The sequence below is a fragment of the Amphibalanus amphitrite genome, unplaced genomic scaffold (genome assembly GCF_019059575.1).
Source record: "Amphibalanus amphitrite isolate SeventyFive unplaced genomic scaffold, NRLGWU_Aamphi_draft 000284F_arrow, whole genome shotgun sequence".
Taxonomy (NCBI): Eukaryota; Metazoa; Arthropoda; class Thecostraca; order Balanomorpha; family Balanidae; genus Amphibalanus; species Amphibalanus amphitrite.
The window spans coordinates 165,699-183,555 of NW_024881779.1; the positions used below are offsets into that span (position 1 = coordinate 165,699).

Here is a 17,857-nt window from a genome sequence, read left to right on the forward strand (position 1 = left end):
GATAATAGCTTCAAACCCATGTAGTCAGAGTTACTAGGTCTGCACCTCAAAACAAAATCCAGGTGACATTCACCACGCCAGTAAAAAACAGGTACTTAGGTAACGTAACAGCTTCAAATCTGGTAACATGTTGGTCGGACTTTACACTACCATATTTACATGGAATAATATGATACCAAACAATAGTGCAACCATTCTGGACAACAAAAGTGTATGATAAAATTAATTTAGAATACTCTGGCAGCATGATTTACGAGCACAGGCAGGTGTTACCTACCAGCCTTCTCAATGCTCGTAAAACCAACATTGTAGTTTTGATTTTACCTTACATGATAACACACTTGGCTGCAATGGCACATTCAATTTAATACTGTGAAAAGACCAGTTATAACCACTTCACAAGCACAATTGCACCTCATGCCGACATCCTTTTCCAAAGACAGTCAGCAGCGTCTTTCGTCTAAACTGGAAGATAAATCCCCTTTCAACTGTTAACATCAAAAATATTTCTTCATGGTGTGACTGTGATCTCCATATGGAAACCTTGCAGGAAAAGAATTAATGTCAATTGTCAGCTCTTCAAATTTCTTTGGACTTTAACTTGCAGTACCATATCCAGTTTGCTTTGATATTTTGTTTTTTATTCCATGTTGAAGTTGAACACCAAGCTCCAGATATAGCAGGCAGCTTGATCATCTTCGGCCTTGGTATAATATCAGTCCAAGTTCCAGTGGTGGGTATCTTCTAATATTCAAATTAAAATGAAAAGCAATAGGCTTTCTCAGCGCCGACGACGGATTTCACGTTGATAAAAAAGGGAGCTCAAGGTCAGCAAAACTCGGGTTCAAGGAATGGCGGGCGTTGAAATGACTGCTGACGTCATCAAAAAACCGCTAATGGTTAAGAGATAGGGACTAAGCTGGTCCCACCCTGCAAGTAAAGGGAAGAAATTTCTTGAACACCATAAAGCTGCGGGGGTTGCGACCAGGATAAATGGTGGTTTCTGAGCCTGGCCGCAAACTTGGCTATCTCAACTCAAAACTAATGTTAAGGTGGGATGGTCCCTTTAAGCTTGCAGCTGTTCTCTCACGTGAGCCGAACCAGTTTGGCGTGTCCGCAATGTCTAAATCTGGTCGAAGAGCCCTCCCTCAGCACACGCGCTCAGCTGCGCTCGGATCCGGCGGTCGAGCTCAGCTTTGCGCGCGAGCTGTCCGCTGTTGTGATAAGACATTCCTGCTCCGATAAACACGGCACGCAGTTGGGCCGGCCCGTAATGAGCCCGAGCCTGGTCCCGACTCCGGCCCGCGACCAGGTGAGCTCGAAACGATTCCCTGAATGCCCGCCAGAGTCGGTCCTGAGGACGGTGTTGTCTGCTGGGCAGCCAGTGGCGTCGCTGAGTTGTCCGCGATGCGGTTTGTGAGGGTCAGGTGCGGTGGCGCGGGGACTGGTGACGGGAGCCAGTGGGCAGGACTGAACGGCCGGCCACGAGTCGCCTGCCGGTGACTTCTGGCCGGCGCGGCGCGGGGGCCCGGCACGTCCGGTCTGCGGTCGGGCCGGCCGACGGGACATGGCGCCGCGTTCCCTGTTCCTCCGGTGGGGCAGATGGGTGGAGATACCGTTCGCTTTTGGCGCCCCTTTTATTCATGTCTACCCGTCTTCTCTGCAGTCGTTAAATTTTAGTTTTACGCTCTGGATTTCCGTGCTGTCTGGTGTTTGGCTGCTGCGTCCTGTCTGCCTGCGTCCCGCCAGTGCGCGCGGCCCGCTATGAGGCTGTGTGTGTGCGTCGTGTGTGCGTCGTCAGTGCACCACGCCTGCGTCACGTCTTGCTCGGCTGTTGTGACGGCCGGCCGTGACAGCACGGTGGCCTGTGACGGCCGGCGACACGCCGCCCGGGTTACAAACACTGCGGTGTGACGGCATTACGCATTTCTTGCACTTGGTGCTGACCTCAAAGCAGACAGACTTGGACGCGTGGCTTTATTCTCGCAGTGGTGTTTTTAGGCTACGTCGAATGAGTGTTGCATGCAGGTAATTCACCGAGGATTGGTGCAGTCTCTCGACGTTCCTACCATACGGCGCTCTCTGGCGTCGGTTATCGTCCCATGCCGGCGTGTGTGGCTGCTCCACGGCGGCGTGTGGGTATCTGGTACCGGTCGCAGTGCCAGTCTCGGGGTTGAGTCCGGCGCCCCGGTCCGCGTCAAAGACGGCGTGACCGGCGCGGTCGTGCACTCTGCACAATGTCCGATCAGTGCGGTGTATCTTGGGCGGGTTTTTAAGCCGGCTGCAGTCGGCGGGCCGCTGGCTTTGTTCGGCCCTGTGACGCTTGCCGGCCGATGGGAACGGACGCCGAGGTAGCCGAGTTTGCCCTCGACTGCCGACTGCATGCTGATTTACTCAGCCCGTTGGGTTGGCACTAACACAGCCTGGCATGTGTGGTCCGTGCTGAGAATAAATCTTTTATCTTCCACTTTGCACGCATTTATGGGTATCACGACTTAAAATCGGTACCGTTTATGCTGTTTCATCCGACCCTGTTGTCAAGACTCCCACTGTATGTGTGCTGTTCAGCGGCCGTATAGCGTTCCCGGGATTATCACTGCACTGCCTGCACTGCACTGCCTGCCGCGTTTCGTCTCGCCGGCCGTCGCTGGCTCTGGGAACCGCGCCGAATTTCTGCGTTGGCTTTAGCTGTATTGTATGATGATGGTCGGCGACCGTACATATACTCTATTTTAGTGATTTTTATTTTATGATGTGTTCCTGTTTTACCCTTGTGGCCTTATGTATTCTGACTCGGACCAAACAGTAAGCCAGCACTTGGAATTGTCCGTAGATACATTGAACTTGAACTGCCGCTCTGGTCACCGCTGGTCACTGTCGATTACCTACTACCGCCGGTCGGTTTGCCGTCCACAGTCTCACACACACACTACACAGTCCACAGTCTCGCCTTTGTCAGCCACCTCTGCGCAGGGCTGGTTACAATCCCGCCAGGACGTGGGCGATTCGACCAAGATGCCCCGTTTTTCGCTCATCCTTTGTGCCATGCGTGCCGCGATTGAGGCCTTCTACCGCGCAGGTTTTGCGGCTCCTTCACCACTATGCAGTCGGCGCGCTGTGATCTGGCGCACGTAACTTCATGAGAGTGGTGCGCGTGTGCCGGCCACGGCGGCAAAAAGCGGGCCTCGCAGGGCTGGTGGGCCACGGCCCCATCAGTGGCTGCACGCAATCCACGGCCGGCATCGCGCTGCAGAGACGCCGGGAGGGCGGAGGGTCGGACTGAGACGGAGCGAGCTGGACGGAGAACAGCGATTTCACCTTCTCGTATTCCGTGCCACCAGCATTGCGTGAGGGTTTTGTGGATAAATTCTGGTCGAGTGTTTCTGAAGGCTGGAAGAGCCTGCTGGCCTTTGTTACGCAAACACTGCCGGCATAGCCGACACCTTATGTGGCATCTCGTGCACGGCGGGCGGGAGACATGATGCTCCTTTGTTTACGGGGCTGTGGCGCCGTAATGGAGCGGCGGGCTTAAACTGCTCGCATCATGTCGTGCCAAAAATGGCGCGTTACTCAGATGCGCTCTGCCTTCCACGGACCTTGTGGCTCTGTCCGGCGGCCCACATAGGCCAGCTGTGTTCCGTGCCGTGCGAATCGGCTCCACTCCTGCCTCTGCCGCTGTCATCACTGCTGCCGTCCCTGCCTCTGTCTCCGCTATATTCGCCGTCTCTGTCATCACTAACAGCTGTGGAGAGCGAGCAGAACGCCCTCGGTACGAGCGTATCATGGCCGGACGGTGCAGGTGCCCGACCTTCAGAGCGTGGGAAGCGCCGCTCTCGGTGCAGCCCAGTGCCGGTGCGGCTCCGAGAGGACGCCGCTGTGTCTGAGACGGCGCTGTCCCGGGACGTCACCAGATCCGGTCATCCCGCCGGCTGGCTGCGTTATCGCGAACCGAACGGCAGGCTGGCTGCGTGTCCCCGAATCTTGTCGTCGGTTGTCAGCGAAGTAGATGACTGTAGTAGCAGGAGCAGACCGCTGCAGCGACCTGGCTCTTCTGAGCTCAGTGTCGTACATGGGGAACAGGCTTAGGCCAACATTGTCATTGTGAGAAATGGCTGTTCCCACCATCACGGCTGCTTCATTACTCTTCGTCAGCTTATTTTTCACGGTCTTATCTCTGTTCCGCACGAGTTCGGAGTCACCTTTTTCCTTCAGCAGACACCGGCTCTCCCTCTGATTTCGCTCGCGCCGTATGCTTACGCCCTGCTCCTGCTCTCCGTCTCGTCACACCCACGGAGCCAGCCTGTGCTCGCAGTTCTGGGAGCCTCCGTGCGTCCGGGGCGACTGCCAACGACCCGTAGCTAGCACAAACACAAACAAACGCAGACAAACACCGCCGCCTTCTCGCCGCTGCCACCACCGCCAACCAGACGGGTGGTGGCTGATGCTCTTGTTACTAATGGTTGTCCCATGGAGACTCACGGTTCCTAGCATACCAAAGGTAGTGGCAGGCCCAAAGGGAGGGAAAAGCCAGCCCCTGAACTGCTCGGCGCAGCTGCGAGCTGTTTCCGCCACTGGAGCTGCTGCTGACTCGGCCAGCGGTGCCGTCTCATTCAATAAGATAAGCGGCGGTGCTGCGGTTCACCAATACGATCGAACCCAGGGAGAGCCCTTAGACGCGGCATGGGGTGGGTTCGGAAGCAACACGCGCCACACGCATTAGCTCACGGCCGGCTGCGGAGGGGAGGGGCTCGGAGCATCGCGCACCTCACACACTACCTCGCGCCCCGCCGCGGGAAGACTCACATTTACATTGTTTTCTCACAGAGGAGGCCGTGCTACCCTTGTCGTTAATCCTCTGTCTGAAACTGTTAGGAGACGCACGATGTGTCCGTGCTGGCTTCTATTACACTATCGCGCGTCATATCGCATAACGGCGGACTGTGGAAGGCGCCCAAGGGCCTTTGATGAGCATATGCTTGTCAGCCCGATGAGTATTTGCAGACATGACGCATGGGCATCTGCTGCGATGTGGTTATCGTACTGATACTCCGTGGTTGTTGATTTAACGAGTGCAGCGTATACAGAGTAAACGCATTCCTGTGCTGTTTGAAGCGCGTTTACTTTGTGGTAAGTGAAGGATGTCGGAGGTCTGAATTCCGCAGAAAACCTTGCTGTGTAATGACGGACATGCTGTTTCAATCTGGAAAGGTTACATTTAAGGCTTCAAATGAGTTTTTATGTGGACAGGATGCATGTTCAATGGTCGTCATGACCTCTTGGAACCATAGTTCTGGTTGTGGTGACATTCGGTTGCAGCGCAGCGGCTGTCTTATCGTAAATCCCCACATCAAACAACAGCCTTATAGTAGACCGGAGTACAATGCAGCCCATTATAATCGATGTCGTTTACCAGTCATGCCTCGCTTATTAGGAGACATGGCTGGTGTCGTGCATGGCTCGTTTATTTGCATGCAACACCGGACGGGCAAAGTGCTAAATTTTGCACAGTTGCATAGGGTCGTCGCCCTCCCCTTGTCTCCTCAATCCTCTTGCACGTGTGGTAAGCAGGGTTGTATACGACTCAATTAATAGCAATCAATTCAATCACGACAAATTTGGGAAACCAATCAAATCAATCAAGTCAGAGCAGTTTTCGGGAATTGATTCAATCGACTCAAACGCGACAATGAAAGGAATCAATCAACTCAATCAAACGACTCAAACCAAGATATACATTAGGTTTTTTGCCCCACCAACTTGGAAAAGTGTCCATAGCAGTCTGGTGTACCTATACCTACCTACCTACCTACAGAAGAAACAAAAATATTGTCATTTAAAATTATAAATTGCCATGCCATTCAAAGTTTCTATGTTGATGTAATAAGGAAGGATACCTAGTGATGGACAGGTGGATCATGATATTGAGGTTCAATGGGTAGAATTGGAGCAGAAGTTTCATTTAATGGTTGCAAAATAACCCAGTAGTTGACTTCAACAAACGCCCCTTAACCCAAATCACCACCTTTCACCAAAAAGTTATCAATTTAATTTTGGCCATATTCCAGCTAAGTCATCAGGCCATCTACCCCATGTAAAGCCCCCGTCTGTCTCTTATGTGAGTTATGCGGAGCTTTTCTGAATTGAACCCTGAACATAATGAACCTAGCTAGGTTACATGCCACACTGACACCATATTGATATGAAAGTGTTGAAAATGTGCTATAAATTTGACAACTTCATTAGGTATGCTTTATGAAGACAGCAGGAAAGCAGGTAGGTACCTACTTACCTGCCTAGATGTGTCACTGGCTACCAACAGTACCAACGAAGGTAGAGAGGTTATATGTGAAGAATTCAAAACATTTTATTGCAATACAATTTGAAACTGTTAGGACTGGGGGATAGGGATGAGCATTAAAAATATATTTAAAAGGAAATGGAAAGGACAGGGACTCTGGAACCACAGGATACGTTAAGGACAAAGGAAGAAGAACAAGGAAAATTAAATGCCGTTGGTTGTTGTTGTTATGGGTTAGGGCGCGTAGCAACTTGGAAGTGCCGTTGGTGCGACTGCGAAAAAACAAAGAAAACGTTTTGCCAAGAAGTATGCTAAGCTTTTATAAATCCTTACTCTACGTCTTTTGATTTTTTGGTAAGATGACGTCATTGATTATCATGTAGTATGGTAGATCATCATATAATAAATCGGTTGTACAACACCAATTTCGTTTTAATTATTATTTCATTTGAAATAAAACCACTTAATAATATTCGGTAAAATATTTTAAGGAAAATGAAATATATTAAATATGTTATGCCTAGGCTTTCAGGAGAAAAGGATCAACAAACGTTCTGCTGCAAATTAAACAATGCAGCAAATTAGCTATTAATGTAAACGTAGTTAGCGAGACGAAAACGGCGCTTTTGTTTCAGTTATTTTTGTAGGGGTTTCAGATATTTATAGAGTTCAGTGGGTTGTTTCTGAGCCCTGAGGAGATGTGGAGATGTGAATTAGTAATTAATCACACTTTATTAGTATATAGGGCCTTGCACTTTATCATCTGGATTAAAAAAAAGTTTCCTGCTGAGTGCAGAAAGGTAGGTAGGTGCATCGCCAGGTTCTATCACAGGATTGGAGCAGTTATTGCAGTTGAAAGTCAAAGTTGGCTGTTCATGTTTAGGCCCTGTTCTTTATTTGGCCATCTACCCCATATTGCAGTTGTGATGACAAGCAGTTTTCAGTGTAGTTTTGTGATCTTTGATGTCATCAATTGGTGTCATTATTTTTCGTCAACTAAAACTTATTTCAACTTTCCATTCAATCGACTCAATCATACGAGTCATTCTAATTTTCGGGAATCAAATCAGTCAACCAGTCGCTAAAGTCAAACGAGTCAGTCAACCAGTCATCTCGAAAAGTCAATCGACTCAATCCAATCAACTCAAAATACGCGTTGAATCAAATCAATCAATTCAATCGACTTGATTGGTATACAACCCTGGTGGTAAGTGGCGATTTAGAGCTGACCCTGTGGCGTCATCCGCGGCGTCCCCTTCCCCGGCGGTCCGCCCGCTCCCCTGCACACCCTGTACCTGCTATAGACGCAGGTGCTAGCCGGCTCACCCCGTCCGGTCCCTACCTGTCGTGTATCTGTCGGGGCGCAACACAGCCCTCGGAATCTGCCTCTGTGTGTGTCGCGGACTGTTCGTCCGGGCGGCGGGGTGTCCGGCGTTCTGTACCGGACCACGTAGGTGGGAGGGGGGGGGGTTGCGAGCTTGTGAAGACCACGCAGTGCGATAGGCTGTCACTGATGCAGTCTGGAATAGCTACGGAAGTGGAGTATGCATTTCACCATGCTTAAGGCCGCTGCCCGTTTCCGACAAGTGACGAGCGGGCGGGGTCGCACGGTCCTTCTCTCGCCCGGGGCGGGGTCGATCGCTCGCCGCCGCGGCCGGTCCTCCGCTCTCAAGTGATTGGGGCCTGGAGTCGCGGTGGGTCACGGCTGTGACCGAGCCGCCGGTCGGCCGGCCATCGGGCGATTGGTACCGCCGCTGCTGATGCCCCCGGGACGGGGCAGGACGAGGGAGCTCAGCGAGAATAGGGCAGGGAGCGGCGGCAGGGAGTGGGGAAGGAGGGCGTGGGGCTGCCTCGTGAAAGAGGACAGCGTCACGGGGAGGGATGGCAGGGAGTGGGGAAGGGAAAGAGCGGGCTGGGTGGGGTGGGCTCGCCACCGTCGGCGATGGAGCTGTGCAGCGCCTGAATGTTGGATTGATCGATAGGTATTTGGGTGCTGCATGGTAGGTGGTCATTTGATGTTGTGTCCTTATCCGTGAGATCTGCTACTTTACAATCAGACTGTGCATTTAGCCTGATTCCACGGGTGTGCCATAAATTACACAATGTTGTCAGCGTTGTGGGTTCAGTCGCTCTCCTGGCACGGCTGTTTGCATCACATTTTAACGTGATTTGTGTTTCATGCTTATAATACTTTCACTAACTCATTATTCCAAAGTATGTATTCTGTAACTTGTTCTGTAACACTCTCGTTCGTGTCCCCCCAATCATGCACTAATAATTTTCCATTCAATGCACGTGACAAGTATGTAACGTGTTACACTACACTCGCTTCCAATAATATAAGTCAGCCAACGTCACAATTTGCTCCCTGTTTTTCTGTGCGGCAGGAGGCCTCAGAGGAGTGTAAGCAAAATGGCGGCGGAGGAGACGCGGAGGTGAAGGAGGAAAACGGAAAGACCGAGGAGAACGGCAAGGAGGAGGGAGAAAAGAAGGACGAAAAGAAGGAGGAGAAGAAGGAGAAGGTAAAAAAGAAGCGCAGCTTCCGCAGCTTCAGTTTCCTGCGCCGGGAAAAGAAGCACAAAGAGGCCAAGGAGGCCAAGGACAAGAACGGCGAGGTAAGTACCGTTTTGGTCTGGTTTCCGGCATGCCGCTCCCCGGTCCGGCCGCGTTGACTGGGCAGGGGAGGAACATGGGGTGCATGGGGTACCGCCGCCGTTCCCGCAGCCGCGGCAGTTATTGTAGCTGTGCCGTGTGCGCGGGCCGAAACGAGTGGCCTGCCGAGTGGCAGTGTTGACCGTCTGACCACCCGGCGGCACGGGACGCGGAATACAAACCAGTGGCCATTTGTCTTGCTCCGTTATCCCCCCTAGGATCTGGCCGGTGTGCCGATTCGCACTGGGACACCCACAAAACTGACTTATTGATCTCGGCTTGCCGCCGAGATCTTGAGCTGTAGGGGTGGACCTCCACAGGACCCATTACTCCATCTCCTGGTCAGATTCACGGCGACTCGAACCGCGGAGCCGCTCGCAGCGTCATCTATGCCAGTTAAGTTCTGTGAGTGGCCTCCAGCTGTCGCTGCGTTCCGGCCAGTTGCTGTGCTGCCAGCGGGTGGTTAGTAGTGTATTTACTCACCAGATGGCGGTGAGGTCTTTGGGCGTGGCCGTCGGGCGTCGGTAGCTCACTAGCCACAGTCGGGAATCGTGATACCCCACACATTTTTCATCGATGCTGCTGCTACCAGCCGGGGTGGATAATTGTGCCGAGTTGGGGTAGCACGAGCTTTCCCAATTCCACGCTGGCTTGGCTTTGGAGCCGCAACAGACGGCGGAGGTCAAGGTTACCGCTAGGGCGGCGGGGGATTTGCTGCGCCCGTGCTACCCGAACTCGCACGTTTGTCGACCCCTAGCTGCTGCTGCTCATGATGCTCATTGCTAACAGGCCTGTTTTGTCAAAACTGTCCGTGAGAACAGAAAAGAACAGGACTTGGTGGCTTTCTCTGCTGCCACTATGTAACATCTGACGTCGCCGCCTCCCGTATGTATGTACGGGGGGCGACTGCGATCGGTGCCGATGTGTACCACCGCCGCGTGTAATGGCCGCGGGCGTGGCGCGGCCGGCGGCCTGGTTCGGTCCGAACCGCGCTGCGCCGGAACGCTGGGCGTGTCCCGGCCCGGCCCGTGTGACTCACGCGCCGCGCAATGCGCGTCCGACCGCCGCCGCCGGGAAAGAGCGGAAGCGCCGCGCCGGTGGGACGCCGGCCGGCGCCGGGACAGGTCCTCCGGCGGCCGTCCATGGCCCGGCGCCGGCGGCCGTTCCGGGGCTGTTCCGCTGACCAGCGAGACTCGCGCGCGGCTATGCTCCGCCTGTCGACGAGAGGTCGCGTGACACAGGGCGGTCTTTGAGGGGTGGCGCCGCGGCGCGGCTGTGGCCGCGTTCCTGCCGGCTGTTTTGGCGCGCCGGCCGCCTATCCGATGACACCGAAGGCCGCTGCGCTCCGATGGCCGGCCGCCGCGGTATTCGCGCGCTGCGTAGAACGAAGCTCCGAACGTGTGGCTAGCGGCCGCGCTGTGCTGGCGTTTGTCAGTAATCCATATGTGGGGTGGCTCAGATGTGGGCCAGCAGAGGGCAGTATGTGGGTATAGGACGATGTAGTGTAATAGCTGTGGCCGTTCTGGTGTCGGGTTGTTCTGAGCCGTACTCGGTGTGTACTGATGAACTGTGGCCGGCAGTCTACCGAGTCGGTACTGTGCTGCGCAGTGGTCCTACTGCGCAATGTTGGTGTCTGCCTCCCGTCCGTCCTCTCGGCCGCCGCGGGGTCGGAGCGGGGTGTATCGGAGCCGTCACTCGCCACCGCCGGTCGGCGCCGTGCTCTGAGACGCCGCCGCGCCGGTCGGCGCCGGTTACTCACCGTCTGCGCGCCCTACTCCATCTGTCTCCCCCCGGGACAGCGGAGGGGGGGGGGGGGGCGTGCAGAGAGCTCACGCGCAGAAGGTGGTAGGTGGTCTGAGCCGGGCGGGCCGTGACGGGCCGCGCCGCGCCGCCGGAGGCACGCGGAGGTCACAGCGGCGCGGCGGCGGCGAGGGGCGGAGAGGGAGCCGCCGCTATCCAGCCGTCCAAACAGATAAACAGAGCCACGCTCGGCCGGACAGACGGCGCTCCATCATGATGCAAGCCAGCGCCAGCCAGCCCCACTGAGTAATGATGGCCGCCGCGTACTACTGCGACCCCCTCGGGCGCCGCAGAGGGGCGGGGGACTCAATAGCACGCTGCAGAGTATACACTAGACGTATACAGTCTACCGGCTGCAGACTGCATTTGGTCTGTCGGTTGAGACGAGCGCGCTGGGCCCATGGCCGGAGAGGGAGTTATGGCGGGCCACTGACTGTTTTCCCCTTCCCCCCACACATACACGTCTCCTCAACTCACCTACATTCGTGTGTTCAGGCCGTGTGTTCGGTCTTGCAGGAGCGGGTTGTTTGTCAGTGTACCGTCCGTCCGCCCCTTCCTTAGTGTGCTGTCTGCCTCCCCCTACAGTGTACTGTCTGCCCCCCCCCTTTGTTGCCGTTAGCGGGCCGTCTGCAAGTCCCTCTGGGTGACCATGTAGTTGTATGTGCCCGGCTGTGGCGAGTATGTCCACTACTTAAACAATGATCCGGTATGGCCGTCCTCCCGTCCATTTGCACATTCCTGTGTGCAGGCGTGCTGCTGCTCCGATCTACCGAGTAGTTTGCGGAGCCCTGCAGAGTGGGGTATAAATTACACTGAAAACAGATCGACATGCGGGGGCAGCGGTACGGGGACGTGAGTAGACTGCTGATTAATTATGCGCCCATTAGGCACACCACAGTGGCTGTGGGCTCGGTAGGGAGGGGCAGGCAGCCTCGTCGGTCGTTCGGACTCTCTGTGCTTATTGGCACGCTGTTCTACCGGTCACCGCAGTGGAGTCGGCGCTCTGGCGGCTGTGGCAGCTCGGCCCATGGAGGCCCCTCCGCGGCCGTGACGAGCGGCGCCGACTTTGTGGCCGGGCAGTCGCTCCGTCACCGGCCGCGGACGGAGGGCGCCGCGCCGACACCGCCATCCATATGGCGGCCGGCGGCATTGTCTGCCGGCGCGGAGGTGTCGCCATGTCGCCGCCACACCTCGCGCCGCGGCGGACCGGAGCGGCCGCTCGGCTGGCCGCGGAGGACCGGAGCCGCGGCGTCATGCTAATGAGGCCGGCCTAATGGACGCCGGGCCGGCGGATTCCGGAGATCCCCGCGCGATTCCGACGGCGCAGCGGTCTGCGAACGACGGCACCGCCGCGCCGGCCGCATCTCGGTCGGCTAGACGCAGCTCTTCGGCGTCTCGGCCGACCGGGCCGGACGGAAACCCGGCACCCGGGCTCCGTACGGTGTGGAGAGGTGGGCTCCGGGCGATTGAGGTCACCTCCGGGCGACAGATAGAGGTGGACTCCGGGTAAAAAAAATAGAGGTCACCTCCGTGCTCCGAGTGATACTGAGAGCCCACTACCGGGATCTGGATGGCTGCTGTTGTTGCCGCCGCCGCTGCTGCTGTTGTTGCAACTCTGTGAATCGGTCTTGCGCGTTGTGTCTTAAAAATGCGATGATTAGTGTGCTTGTCTTGCGAAATGATCTCCCATGGGCCCCTATTTCGCTCGACACGTTCTCCTCGTCACATCGCACCTCAGCAGAGGAGACGGGCGTCTGCCTCTTCTCACTGAGTTCAGGTCAGAGAGAGGCCGGGCCAGCGGACGGGTTTGACAGGTCGCCGTCAGCCTGTGTCAATGTCTGGCCACGGCCCCATCACGCTGTGGCCAGCCGGCCGGTGGCTGGCCCGTCTGGCCCGTGGAATGCGATGTGTATTTGAGCGGTAACGGGACGGCTGCCGTCGACCCCGCGGGCCCCGCAGCCCCTAATGAGTCACGTTACCAAGACCAGAATGGCTTCTGGAACACTCTGCCATGGCGTGCATGTGCAGATACGAGCCACTCGCGAGCGCACGCTGCCAGCGTAGTTTTCCCGAAAATCTACCGGCCAGACTTATATTGAGGCCCGTGCGTGTAAAAAGGTGGCGTGCTATCCCAAATCATGAGTGCGTTTCTGGAAACTTTGTGGTGAAGTTTTCCTTCAAGTTGTAAGAAATCTTAGAGAGTTGCCGTCTCGAACTCGCTGCTCGCATGTCTAACCTGTTACATGATGGCGGAGGCGTTTTAACAATGTTTCTGCGATTGTGTTGCCTGTCCGGGCCAAGGGCCTGAAATGTCGAGCCCACTGTAGACGGCCAGCGAGGTGCGATTTCGACTGGGCGTCCGACGCTGCCCGCATCCGGCGCCGTCCGCACATTAGTTTCACCATGCCGCGGCTCCCATCCGGTGTGTGATTCGGCCGTGGGAGCGTCCGACCGCGCGCCGCTACTCGCCCCAAGCGGGCCCCTAATTCGGCGTCTGTCGTTGATGCGGAATGGTTTGATTGGCGGTCGGCGTCTGCCGGCTGTCCCCTCGTCGTCCGGTCAGTGTCCCTCGTCGTCCGGTCAGTGTCCCCCGCGGCCGGCGCGGCTGCCGGTGAGGGTCGTAGTCACCACGGCTGGTGGATGCTACCCAGGATGGAATCGGGCCTACGGTGCACTACTAACTATGAGACACTCCCGGCATGGCACTGAGCCGTACCAGGACGTACTCTGGCGTGCCGGCTGTTCCGAGACGGCGCAGGAAGCCAGTCGGTGCCGGAGGCACGCCCCAGCCATTCTAATCTGCATCTGCCGGCTCGAGTTCGGCGGCGGCCGCGGCCGGCAGATTGGCCGGGTAAGCCGAGCCCGGCGGCGTGCCCGCTTCTCGGCGGCCCAGGCCCTCCCCTTCCAATTGCGTCTCATTGCTGCCAGGGTGGGGGAGGGGGGGGGGGGGCGGTCTCGTGGCGTGCCGGACGGCCGGCACTGCCCACGTGGCAGCCGTCCGGATATGGAGCTCATTGGGCGAAGTGGTTGGCAGCAGCTGCTGACGATTTCTTCAACTTCCGGGCCGGACCGCTGGCGGAGGCGTGGGGCATGGCCACGCGGCCGTCAGAGGCCAGCGTGACGCCATCTAGCCGCGGCCGACATGGAGAGGGTCGGCCGGGAGCTGTTTTGGTGGGACACGTGTTGCAGACATTGATCTGATGTAGGGGCGGCGGCCCCACTCGCCAGCTCTGACCAGTGCAGTGGCTGGAAAGGTTAGATCATCCTGCCGTGTTTCCGTGTGCTCATGCCCTTCCTGTGACTATGCACTCGCTCTGCATCTCTGCATGTCCTCACTCATGTCTGCAACTGGCGGTCGTGTCGTGTAGGTACCCATATTTCCCAGCCTTTGATCCGCCTCGGCGTGACATGTCTGAACTGGGACTGCCGCCCGGTGGGAAGAGCCGCGCGGCGTCGCTCGTTCAGGTCCGCTGTGAAGGCTAGGGTGTGATGGATTCGTGGTTATGCGCATTGCGCAACAAGCTCCGCTGAGTAATAGCTAGGGTAACAGCAAGGGAGGGTAGCCGAGTTCGGCTCCGTCGCGCTACTGATGAAATGCCGGGGCGGAATTTACACGGAGCCTGCGTCAGCGCCTGACGTGGGCATCACGCGACCCAAGTGATGACAGCAGCGCGAGCTACAAACATTCATATTGACCAATCGGGGAGTGGCATACCTACTAAGACGCGAGTCGTCGCCCGCTGGAGTGTAGGGAACGGAGGCATTTCAGCTGCCAGTTGTCTGCACGTGAAAGCATATACGACTTTGAGCGGAATGCGGCCGGCGCGGCGGCAGTCGGGCGGAATTTCCGCGGTCGGACGGCGGCAGTCGGGCGGAATTTCCGCGGTCGGACGGCGGCGGAGGTTCTGCTCCAGCGCGGTGTGAGTCTGTATACAGTCCAAGCAGTCTGTATCGGTCTGGGGCAGGCTACAGTACGTCCCTGCCAACGGTCTGGCGCGGCCGGCGGCTGTCGCTCCATTCCCACGCCGCTGCCGGAAGAAGGTGCCGTCTGCCGAGCTCGCCCCGCCTCCCACCGCGCTGCCCGGCCGCCGGCGCCGGCCCGCTAATATAGACGTATGCGCCGGTGCGGCGCCGCGGGCGGCACCGGAACCCGCCCGCGCCGGGCCCGAGAGGACGCGCCGGCCGAGCCTGGGAGCCGAGCGCCGCCGTCTCGGCTGGCCGGCTGCGTGTGTAGGCATGCCTGCGCCGTGCCGAGCTGCGGCCGGCCGCGGCGGCAGGTGGTCCGAGCTACGTGTCGAGTCGCTCCCGGCCGGTCCGATCACGTCAATGGTGGCGGCCAGGTGGCGCCGGGTAGCCGGTAGTGGTTCGACTGCACCTGGTATGTGCCGGACGCCCGGCCGGAGCGGCCACGTGGGCCGCTGCTCGGAGCTCGGGGGCGCCCGCGGGGGCCGGACGCGGTCTGATGAGGGCAGACGCCGGCCCGGCACGACCGCAGCCCTCGCGGAGACGAGACGAGAGGCAGGCCGACTGGGGTGTGGGGATGGGGCCTGAGTCACCGGCCGTCTGGTGCAGCCGCAGCGGACCTCGTGGGCCGCAGGGAGGGCTCGGACCGGTGTCGGCTGAGGCGCCGCGGGATGTGCCTATCGTCGTTCGATGGGGTGCCGTCCGCCGGCGGCCGCCACCGCCGGCTCGACCGGACAGCGGACGCGGCTGGTTGTGCGGTGTGCGGTGTCCGGGCGGAAGGAGACGACGCGGCACCTGATCGGGCTGTGGTTACGGCGGCCATTACATGGAGCGATGGTCGCCGGCCGGCATTGGGGCAAATTCCTAACGGTGTGGTGTCCAGTGCGCCGTGCAGGCAGTGGGCAGCGCCCGTCCTGGCAAACTAACAGCCTTAAACGGACCGAGTCGCGGCACAAATGGTCCAGAGGCCGCCGGGAAATGGGACCGATCTTTGGAAGCTGGTACGGGAGGACGTGGCTGATATACGTCACGCACGAGCGTGGAAATGGTTTATGGATGTGTAGGCCGCAGGTTTATGAGTCGTTAAACTAAAGGGGTGGATAGTCGACACTCTTTAACTCGCCTACAATATCGCTTAGTGGTGAGTGATCTGCACCTCTCCGCGAATTGCCTACCTGCAGATAAATGAGACCCTTGGTATCGAATCCTTCAAACCCTTGGGGTGCCGATGACCATCACAGCTCTCCTTGAAGCCAAAGCATCGCCGCTATCACTGACGGAGTGCTAACTCGTGTTTTGTTCATAACTGACATGATTCATAGAATGCGTGATGCACATATTTTGAACTAATTCACAGAACAGGGATCACAATTGATGATTCAGTCTTACAATGATTCGGCTGCGTTGATGCAGTCTTTGTGCGCAGGTTCATTGCTGATGACTGGATTCAGGTCCTGATTCAATTCAGTCAGGTCTGATTCATACTTTGGTATGCACCGACGGTTCACTGTCCTTCAGAGACTGAATCATGCAAACGAGTTCCCCATTATGTGACTCACCAGATGGGCATGTAACCGTGCCAATGGTTCAGAAATTCAAACACCAACAGCTCATTGTTGACCGAAAGCTTTTTCTCACTTCCTCCTGGCAAATGCTGTCATTTCATTTCTGGTTTTGTATGATAACCCTAATAAGTTTAAGTGTTTTATATGGCTTTGATTGCCTGCCAACTTTGACCTATTTTTATGAGTGGTTTCCGCTTTTTTTTTTTGTCTGTTGGTCTTAGTCCTATTATTTCTTTTCTTTTCTGGTGTGGAATTTTTAAGGTATACCTAGAAATGAGTCCATCGAACTTGAGTTCTGGCTGTTAGTTACCGTCTTTCGCGTGTTTGAGTTATTCCGAGCCACTGGGCTGTCAACTTCCGTCCATTCCACTCGGCCCGTTCATGGATCAGGGCGCGTGTCTGCTCATCTCCACATTGTATTCCAAACGAGCCGCGGACTCAGTGGCATGCGGTGGCCGGCGATCAACTGCGATCGATCCGCCGCTGATCTTTCAGACACTGCTCCATTTGCCCTAATTCGCCGCGACCCGTTTGGGTCAGAGCTGAGGTGTTGGGTGGGATCATGTGTCGCATGCCGGCGGCCGGACGCGGACGGTCGGACTCGGCCAGCCGACGCCGGCCGACGGGCCCGCCTGCCGCTCATTCATAGAGACCGCACCGACTGACGGGCGGGCCTGGCCGCGCCACGCGGCGGCCTTGTGGCCCGTTGCCCTCCCCTCCCCACACACGGCGCCGCCTGTCTGGCCCCAATACGGCGTACCTACGCGGCGACCGGGCAGGAATGTGGTTGGACGGCGCAGAGCGTCACGGCCGCGGAGGCCGTGCCGTGCCGTGCCGTGCCGTGCCAGGCCTGTTCCGGTCCGTGTATAAGCGGAGCAGACTACGGGCCGTCCGCCGAATGCCGGTAACAGGCGATGGTGTTCGCGTGTTGCCGGCCGAATAAGGCCCGGCGGCCAGCCGAAGCAATAGCGGCCTCCTCCAGCAGCAGCTGCTGTAACTGGCGGACTGGCGGCGCGGGGACACGAGCGGTCCGGACACCCGGCGAACCGCGCTCGGCGGTGACCGCCAGCCCGGCACGAGATGCACTATTACATGACTACCCGCCGGGCGCGCGCTGCTTTGTATGTTTCCGGGCGGACGGAACATGGTGTCTGACACGTCGTCGAGCTGTGATCAGCGGCGCGGCGCCGTTTGTCATCCTGTCGCCGGGCGGCGCCGGCTCGTGGGGCGCACCTGTCAGCAGGGCTGGCACGGCGGAGAGCAAAGTGGTGGCTGACAGCCGAGCGCCGGAAGGCCGCTCATCACTGATGACCGGGTGTATGCGCGTGATTTGGCCGGTTTGTCGCTGACGCTGCGGTCGGTACGCCCCTTTGAGAGGTGGGGGCGGAGTTCGGGCGATGTTACCGATGTCGAGCAGAGCTGTGCTGTCTCGGCCACGCCTGCTGGTCTGAAGGTTTATCGTTAGCTGAAGGCCTGCTCTGGGGTGGACGGAGACAGCAGCAGGTTCGAGAGCTGTGAGCTATGACTTGAGCCAGCCGGCTATCATGTGGCCGTTCCGCCAGCTGCTCCACGTATAGTG

General features: G+C 57.4%; 1 protein-coding gene across 2 annotated transcripts in view; it reads left to right on the forward strand.

Moving 5' to 3' along the window:
- Nucleotides 1–17,857, forward strand: part of LOC122387364 (proteoglycan 4-like) — a 136,124-nt gene that overhangs the window by 105,641 nt on the left and 12,626 nt on the right. For both annotated transcript variants that reach the window (XM_043377487.1, XM_043377489.1), the window contains exon 3: nt 8,686–8,913. In XM_043377487.1, coding sequence (XP_043233422.1) covers nt 8,686–8,913 — 228 coding nt within the window. The remainder of the gene's footprint in view (nt 1–8,685; nt 8,914–17,857) is intronic.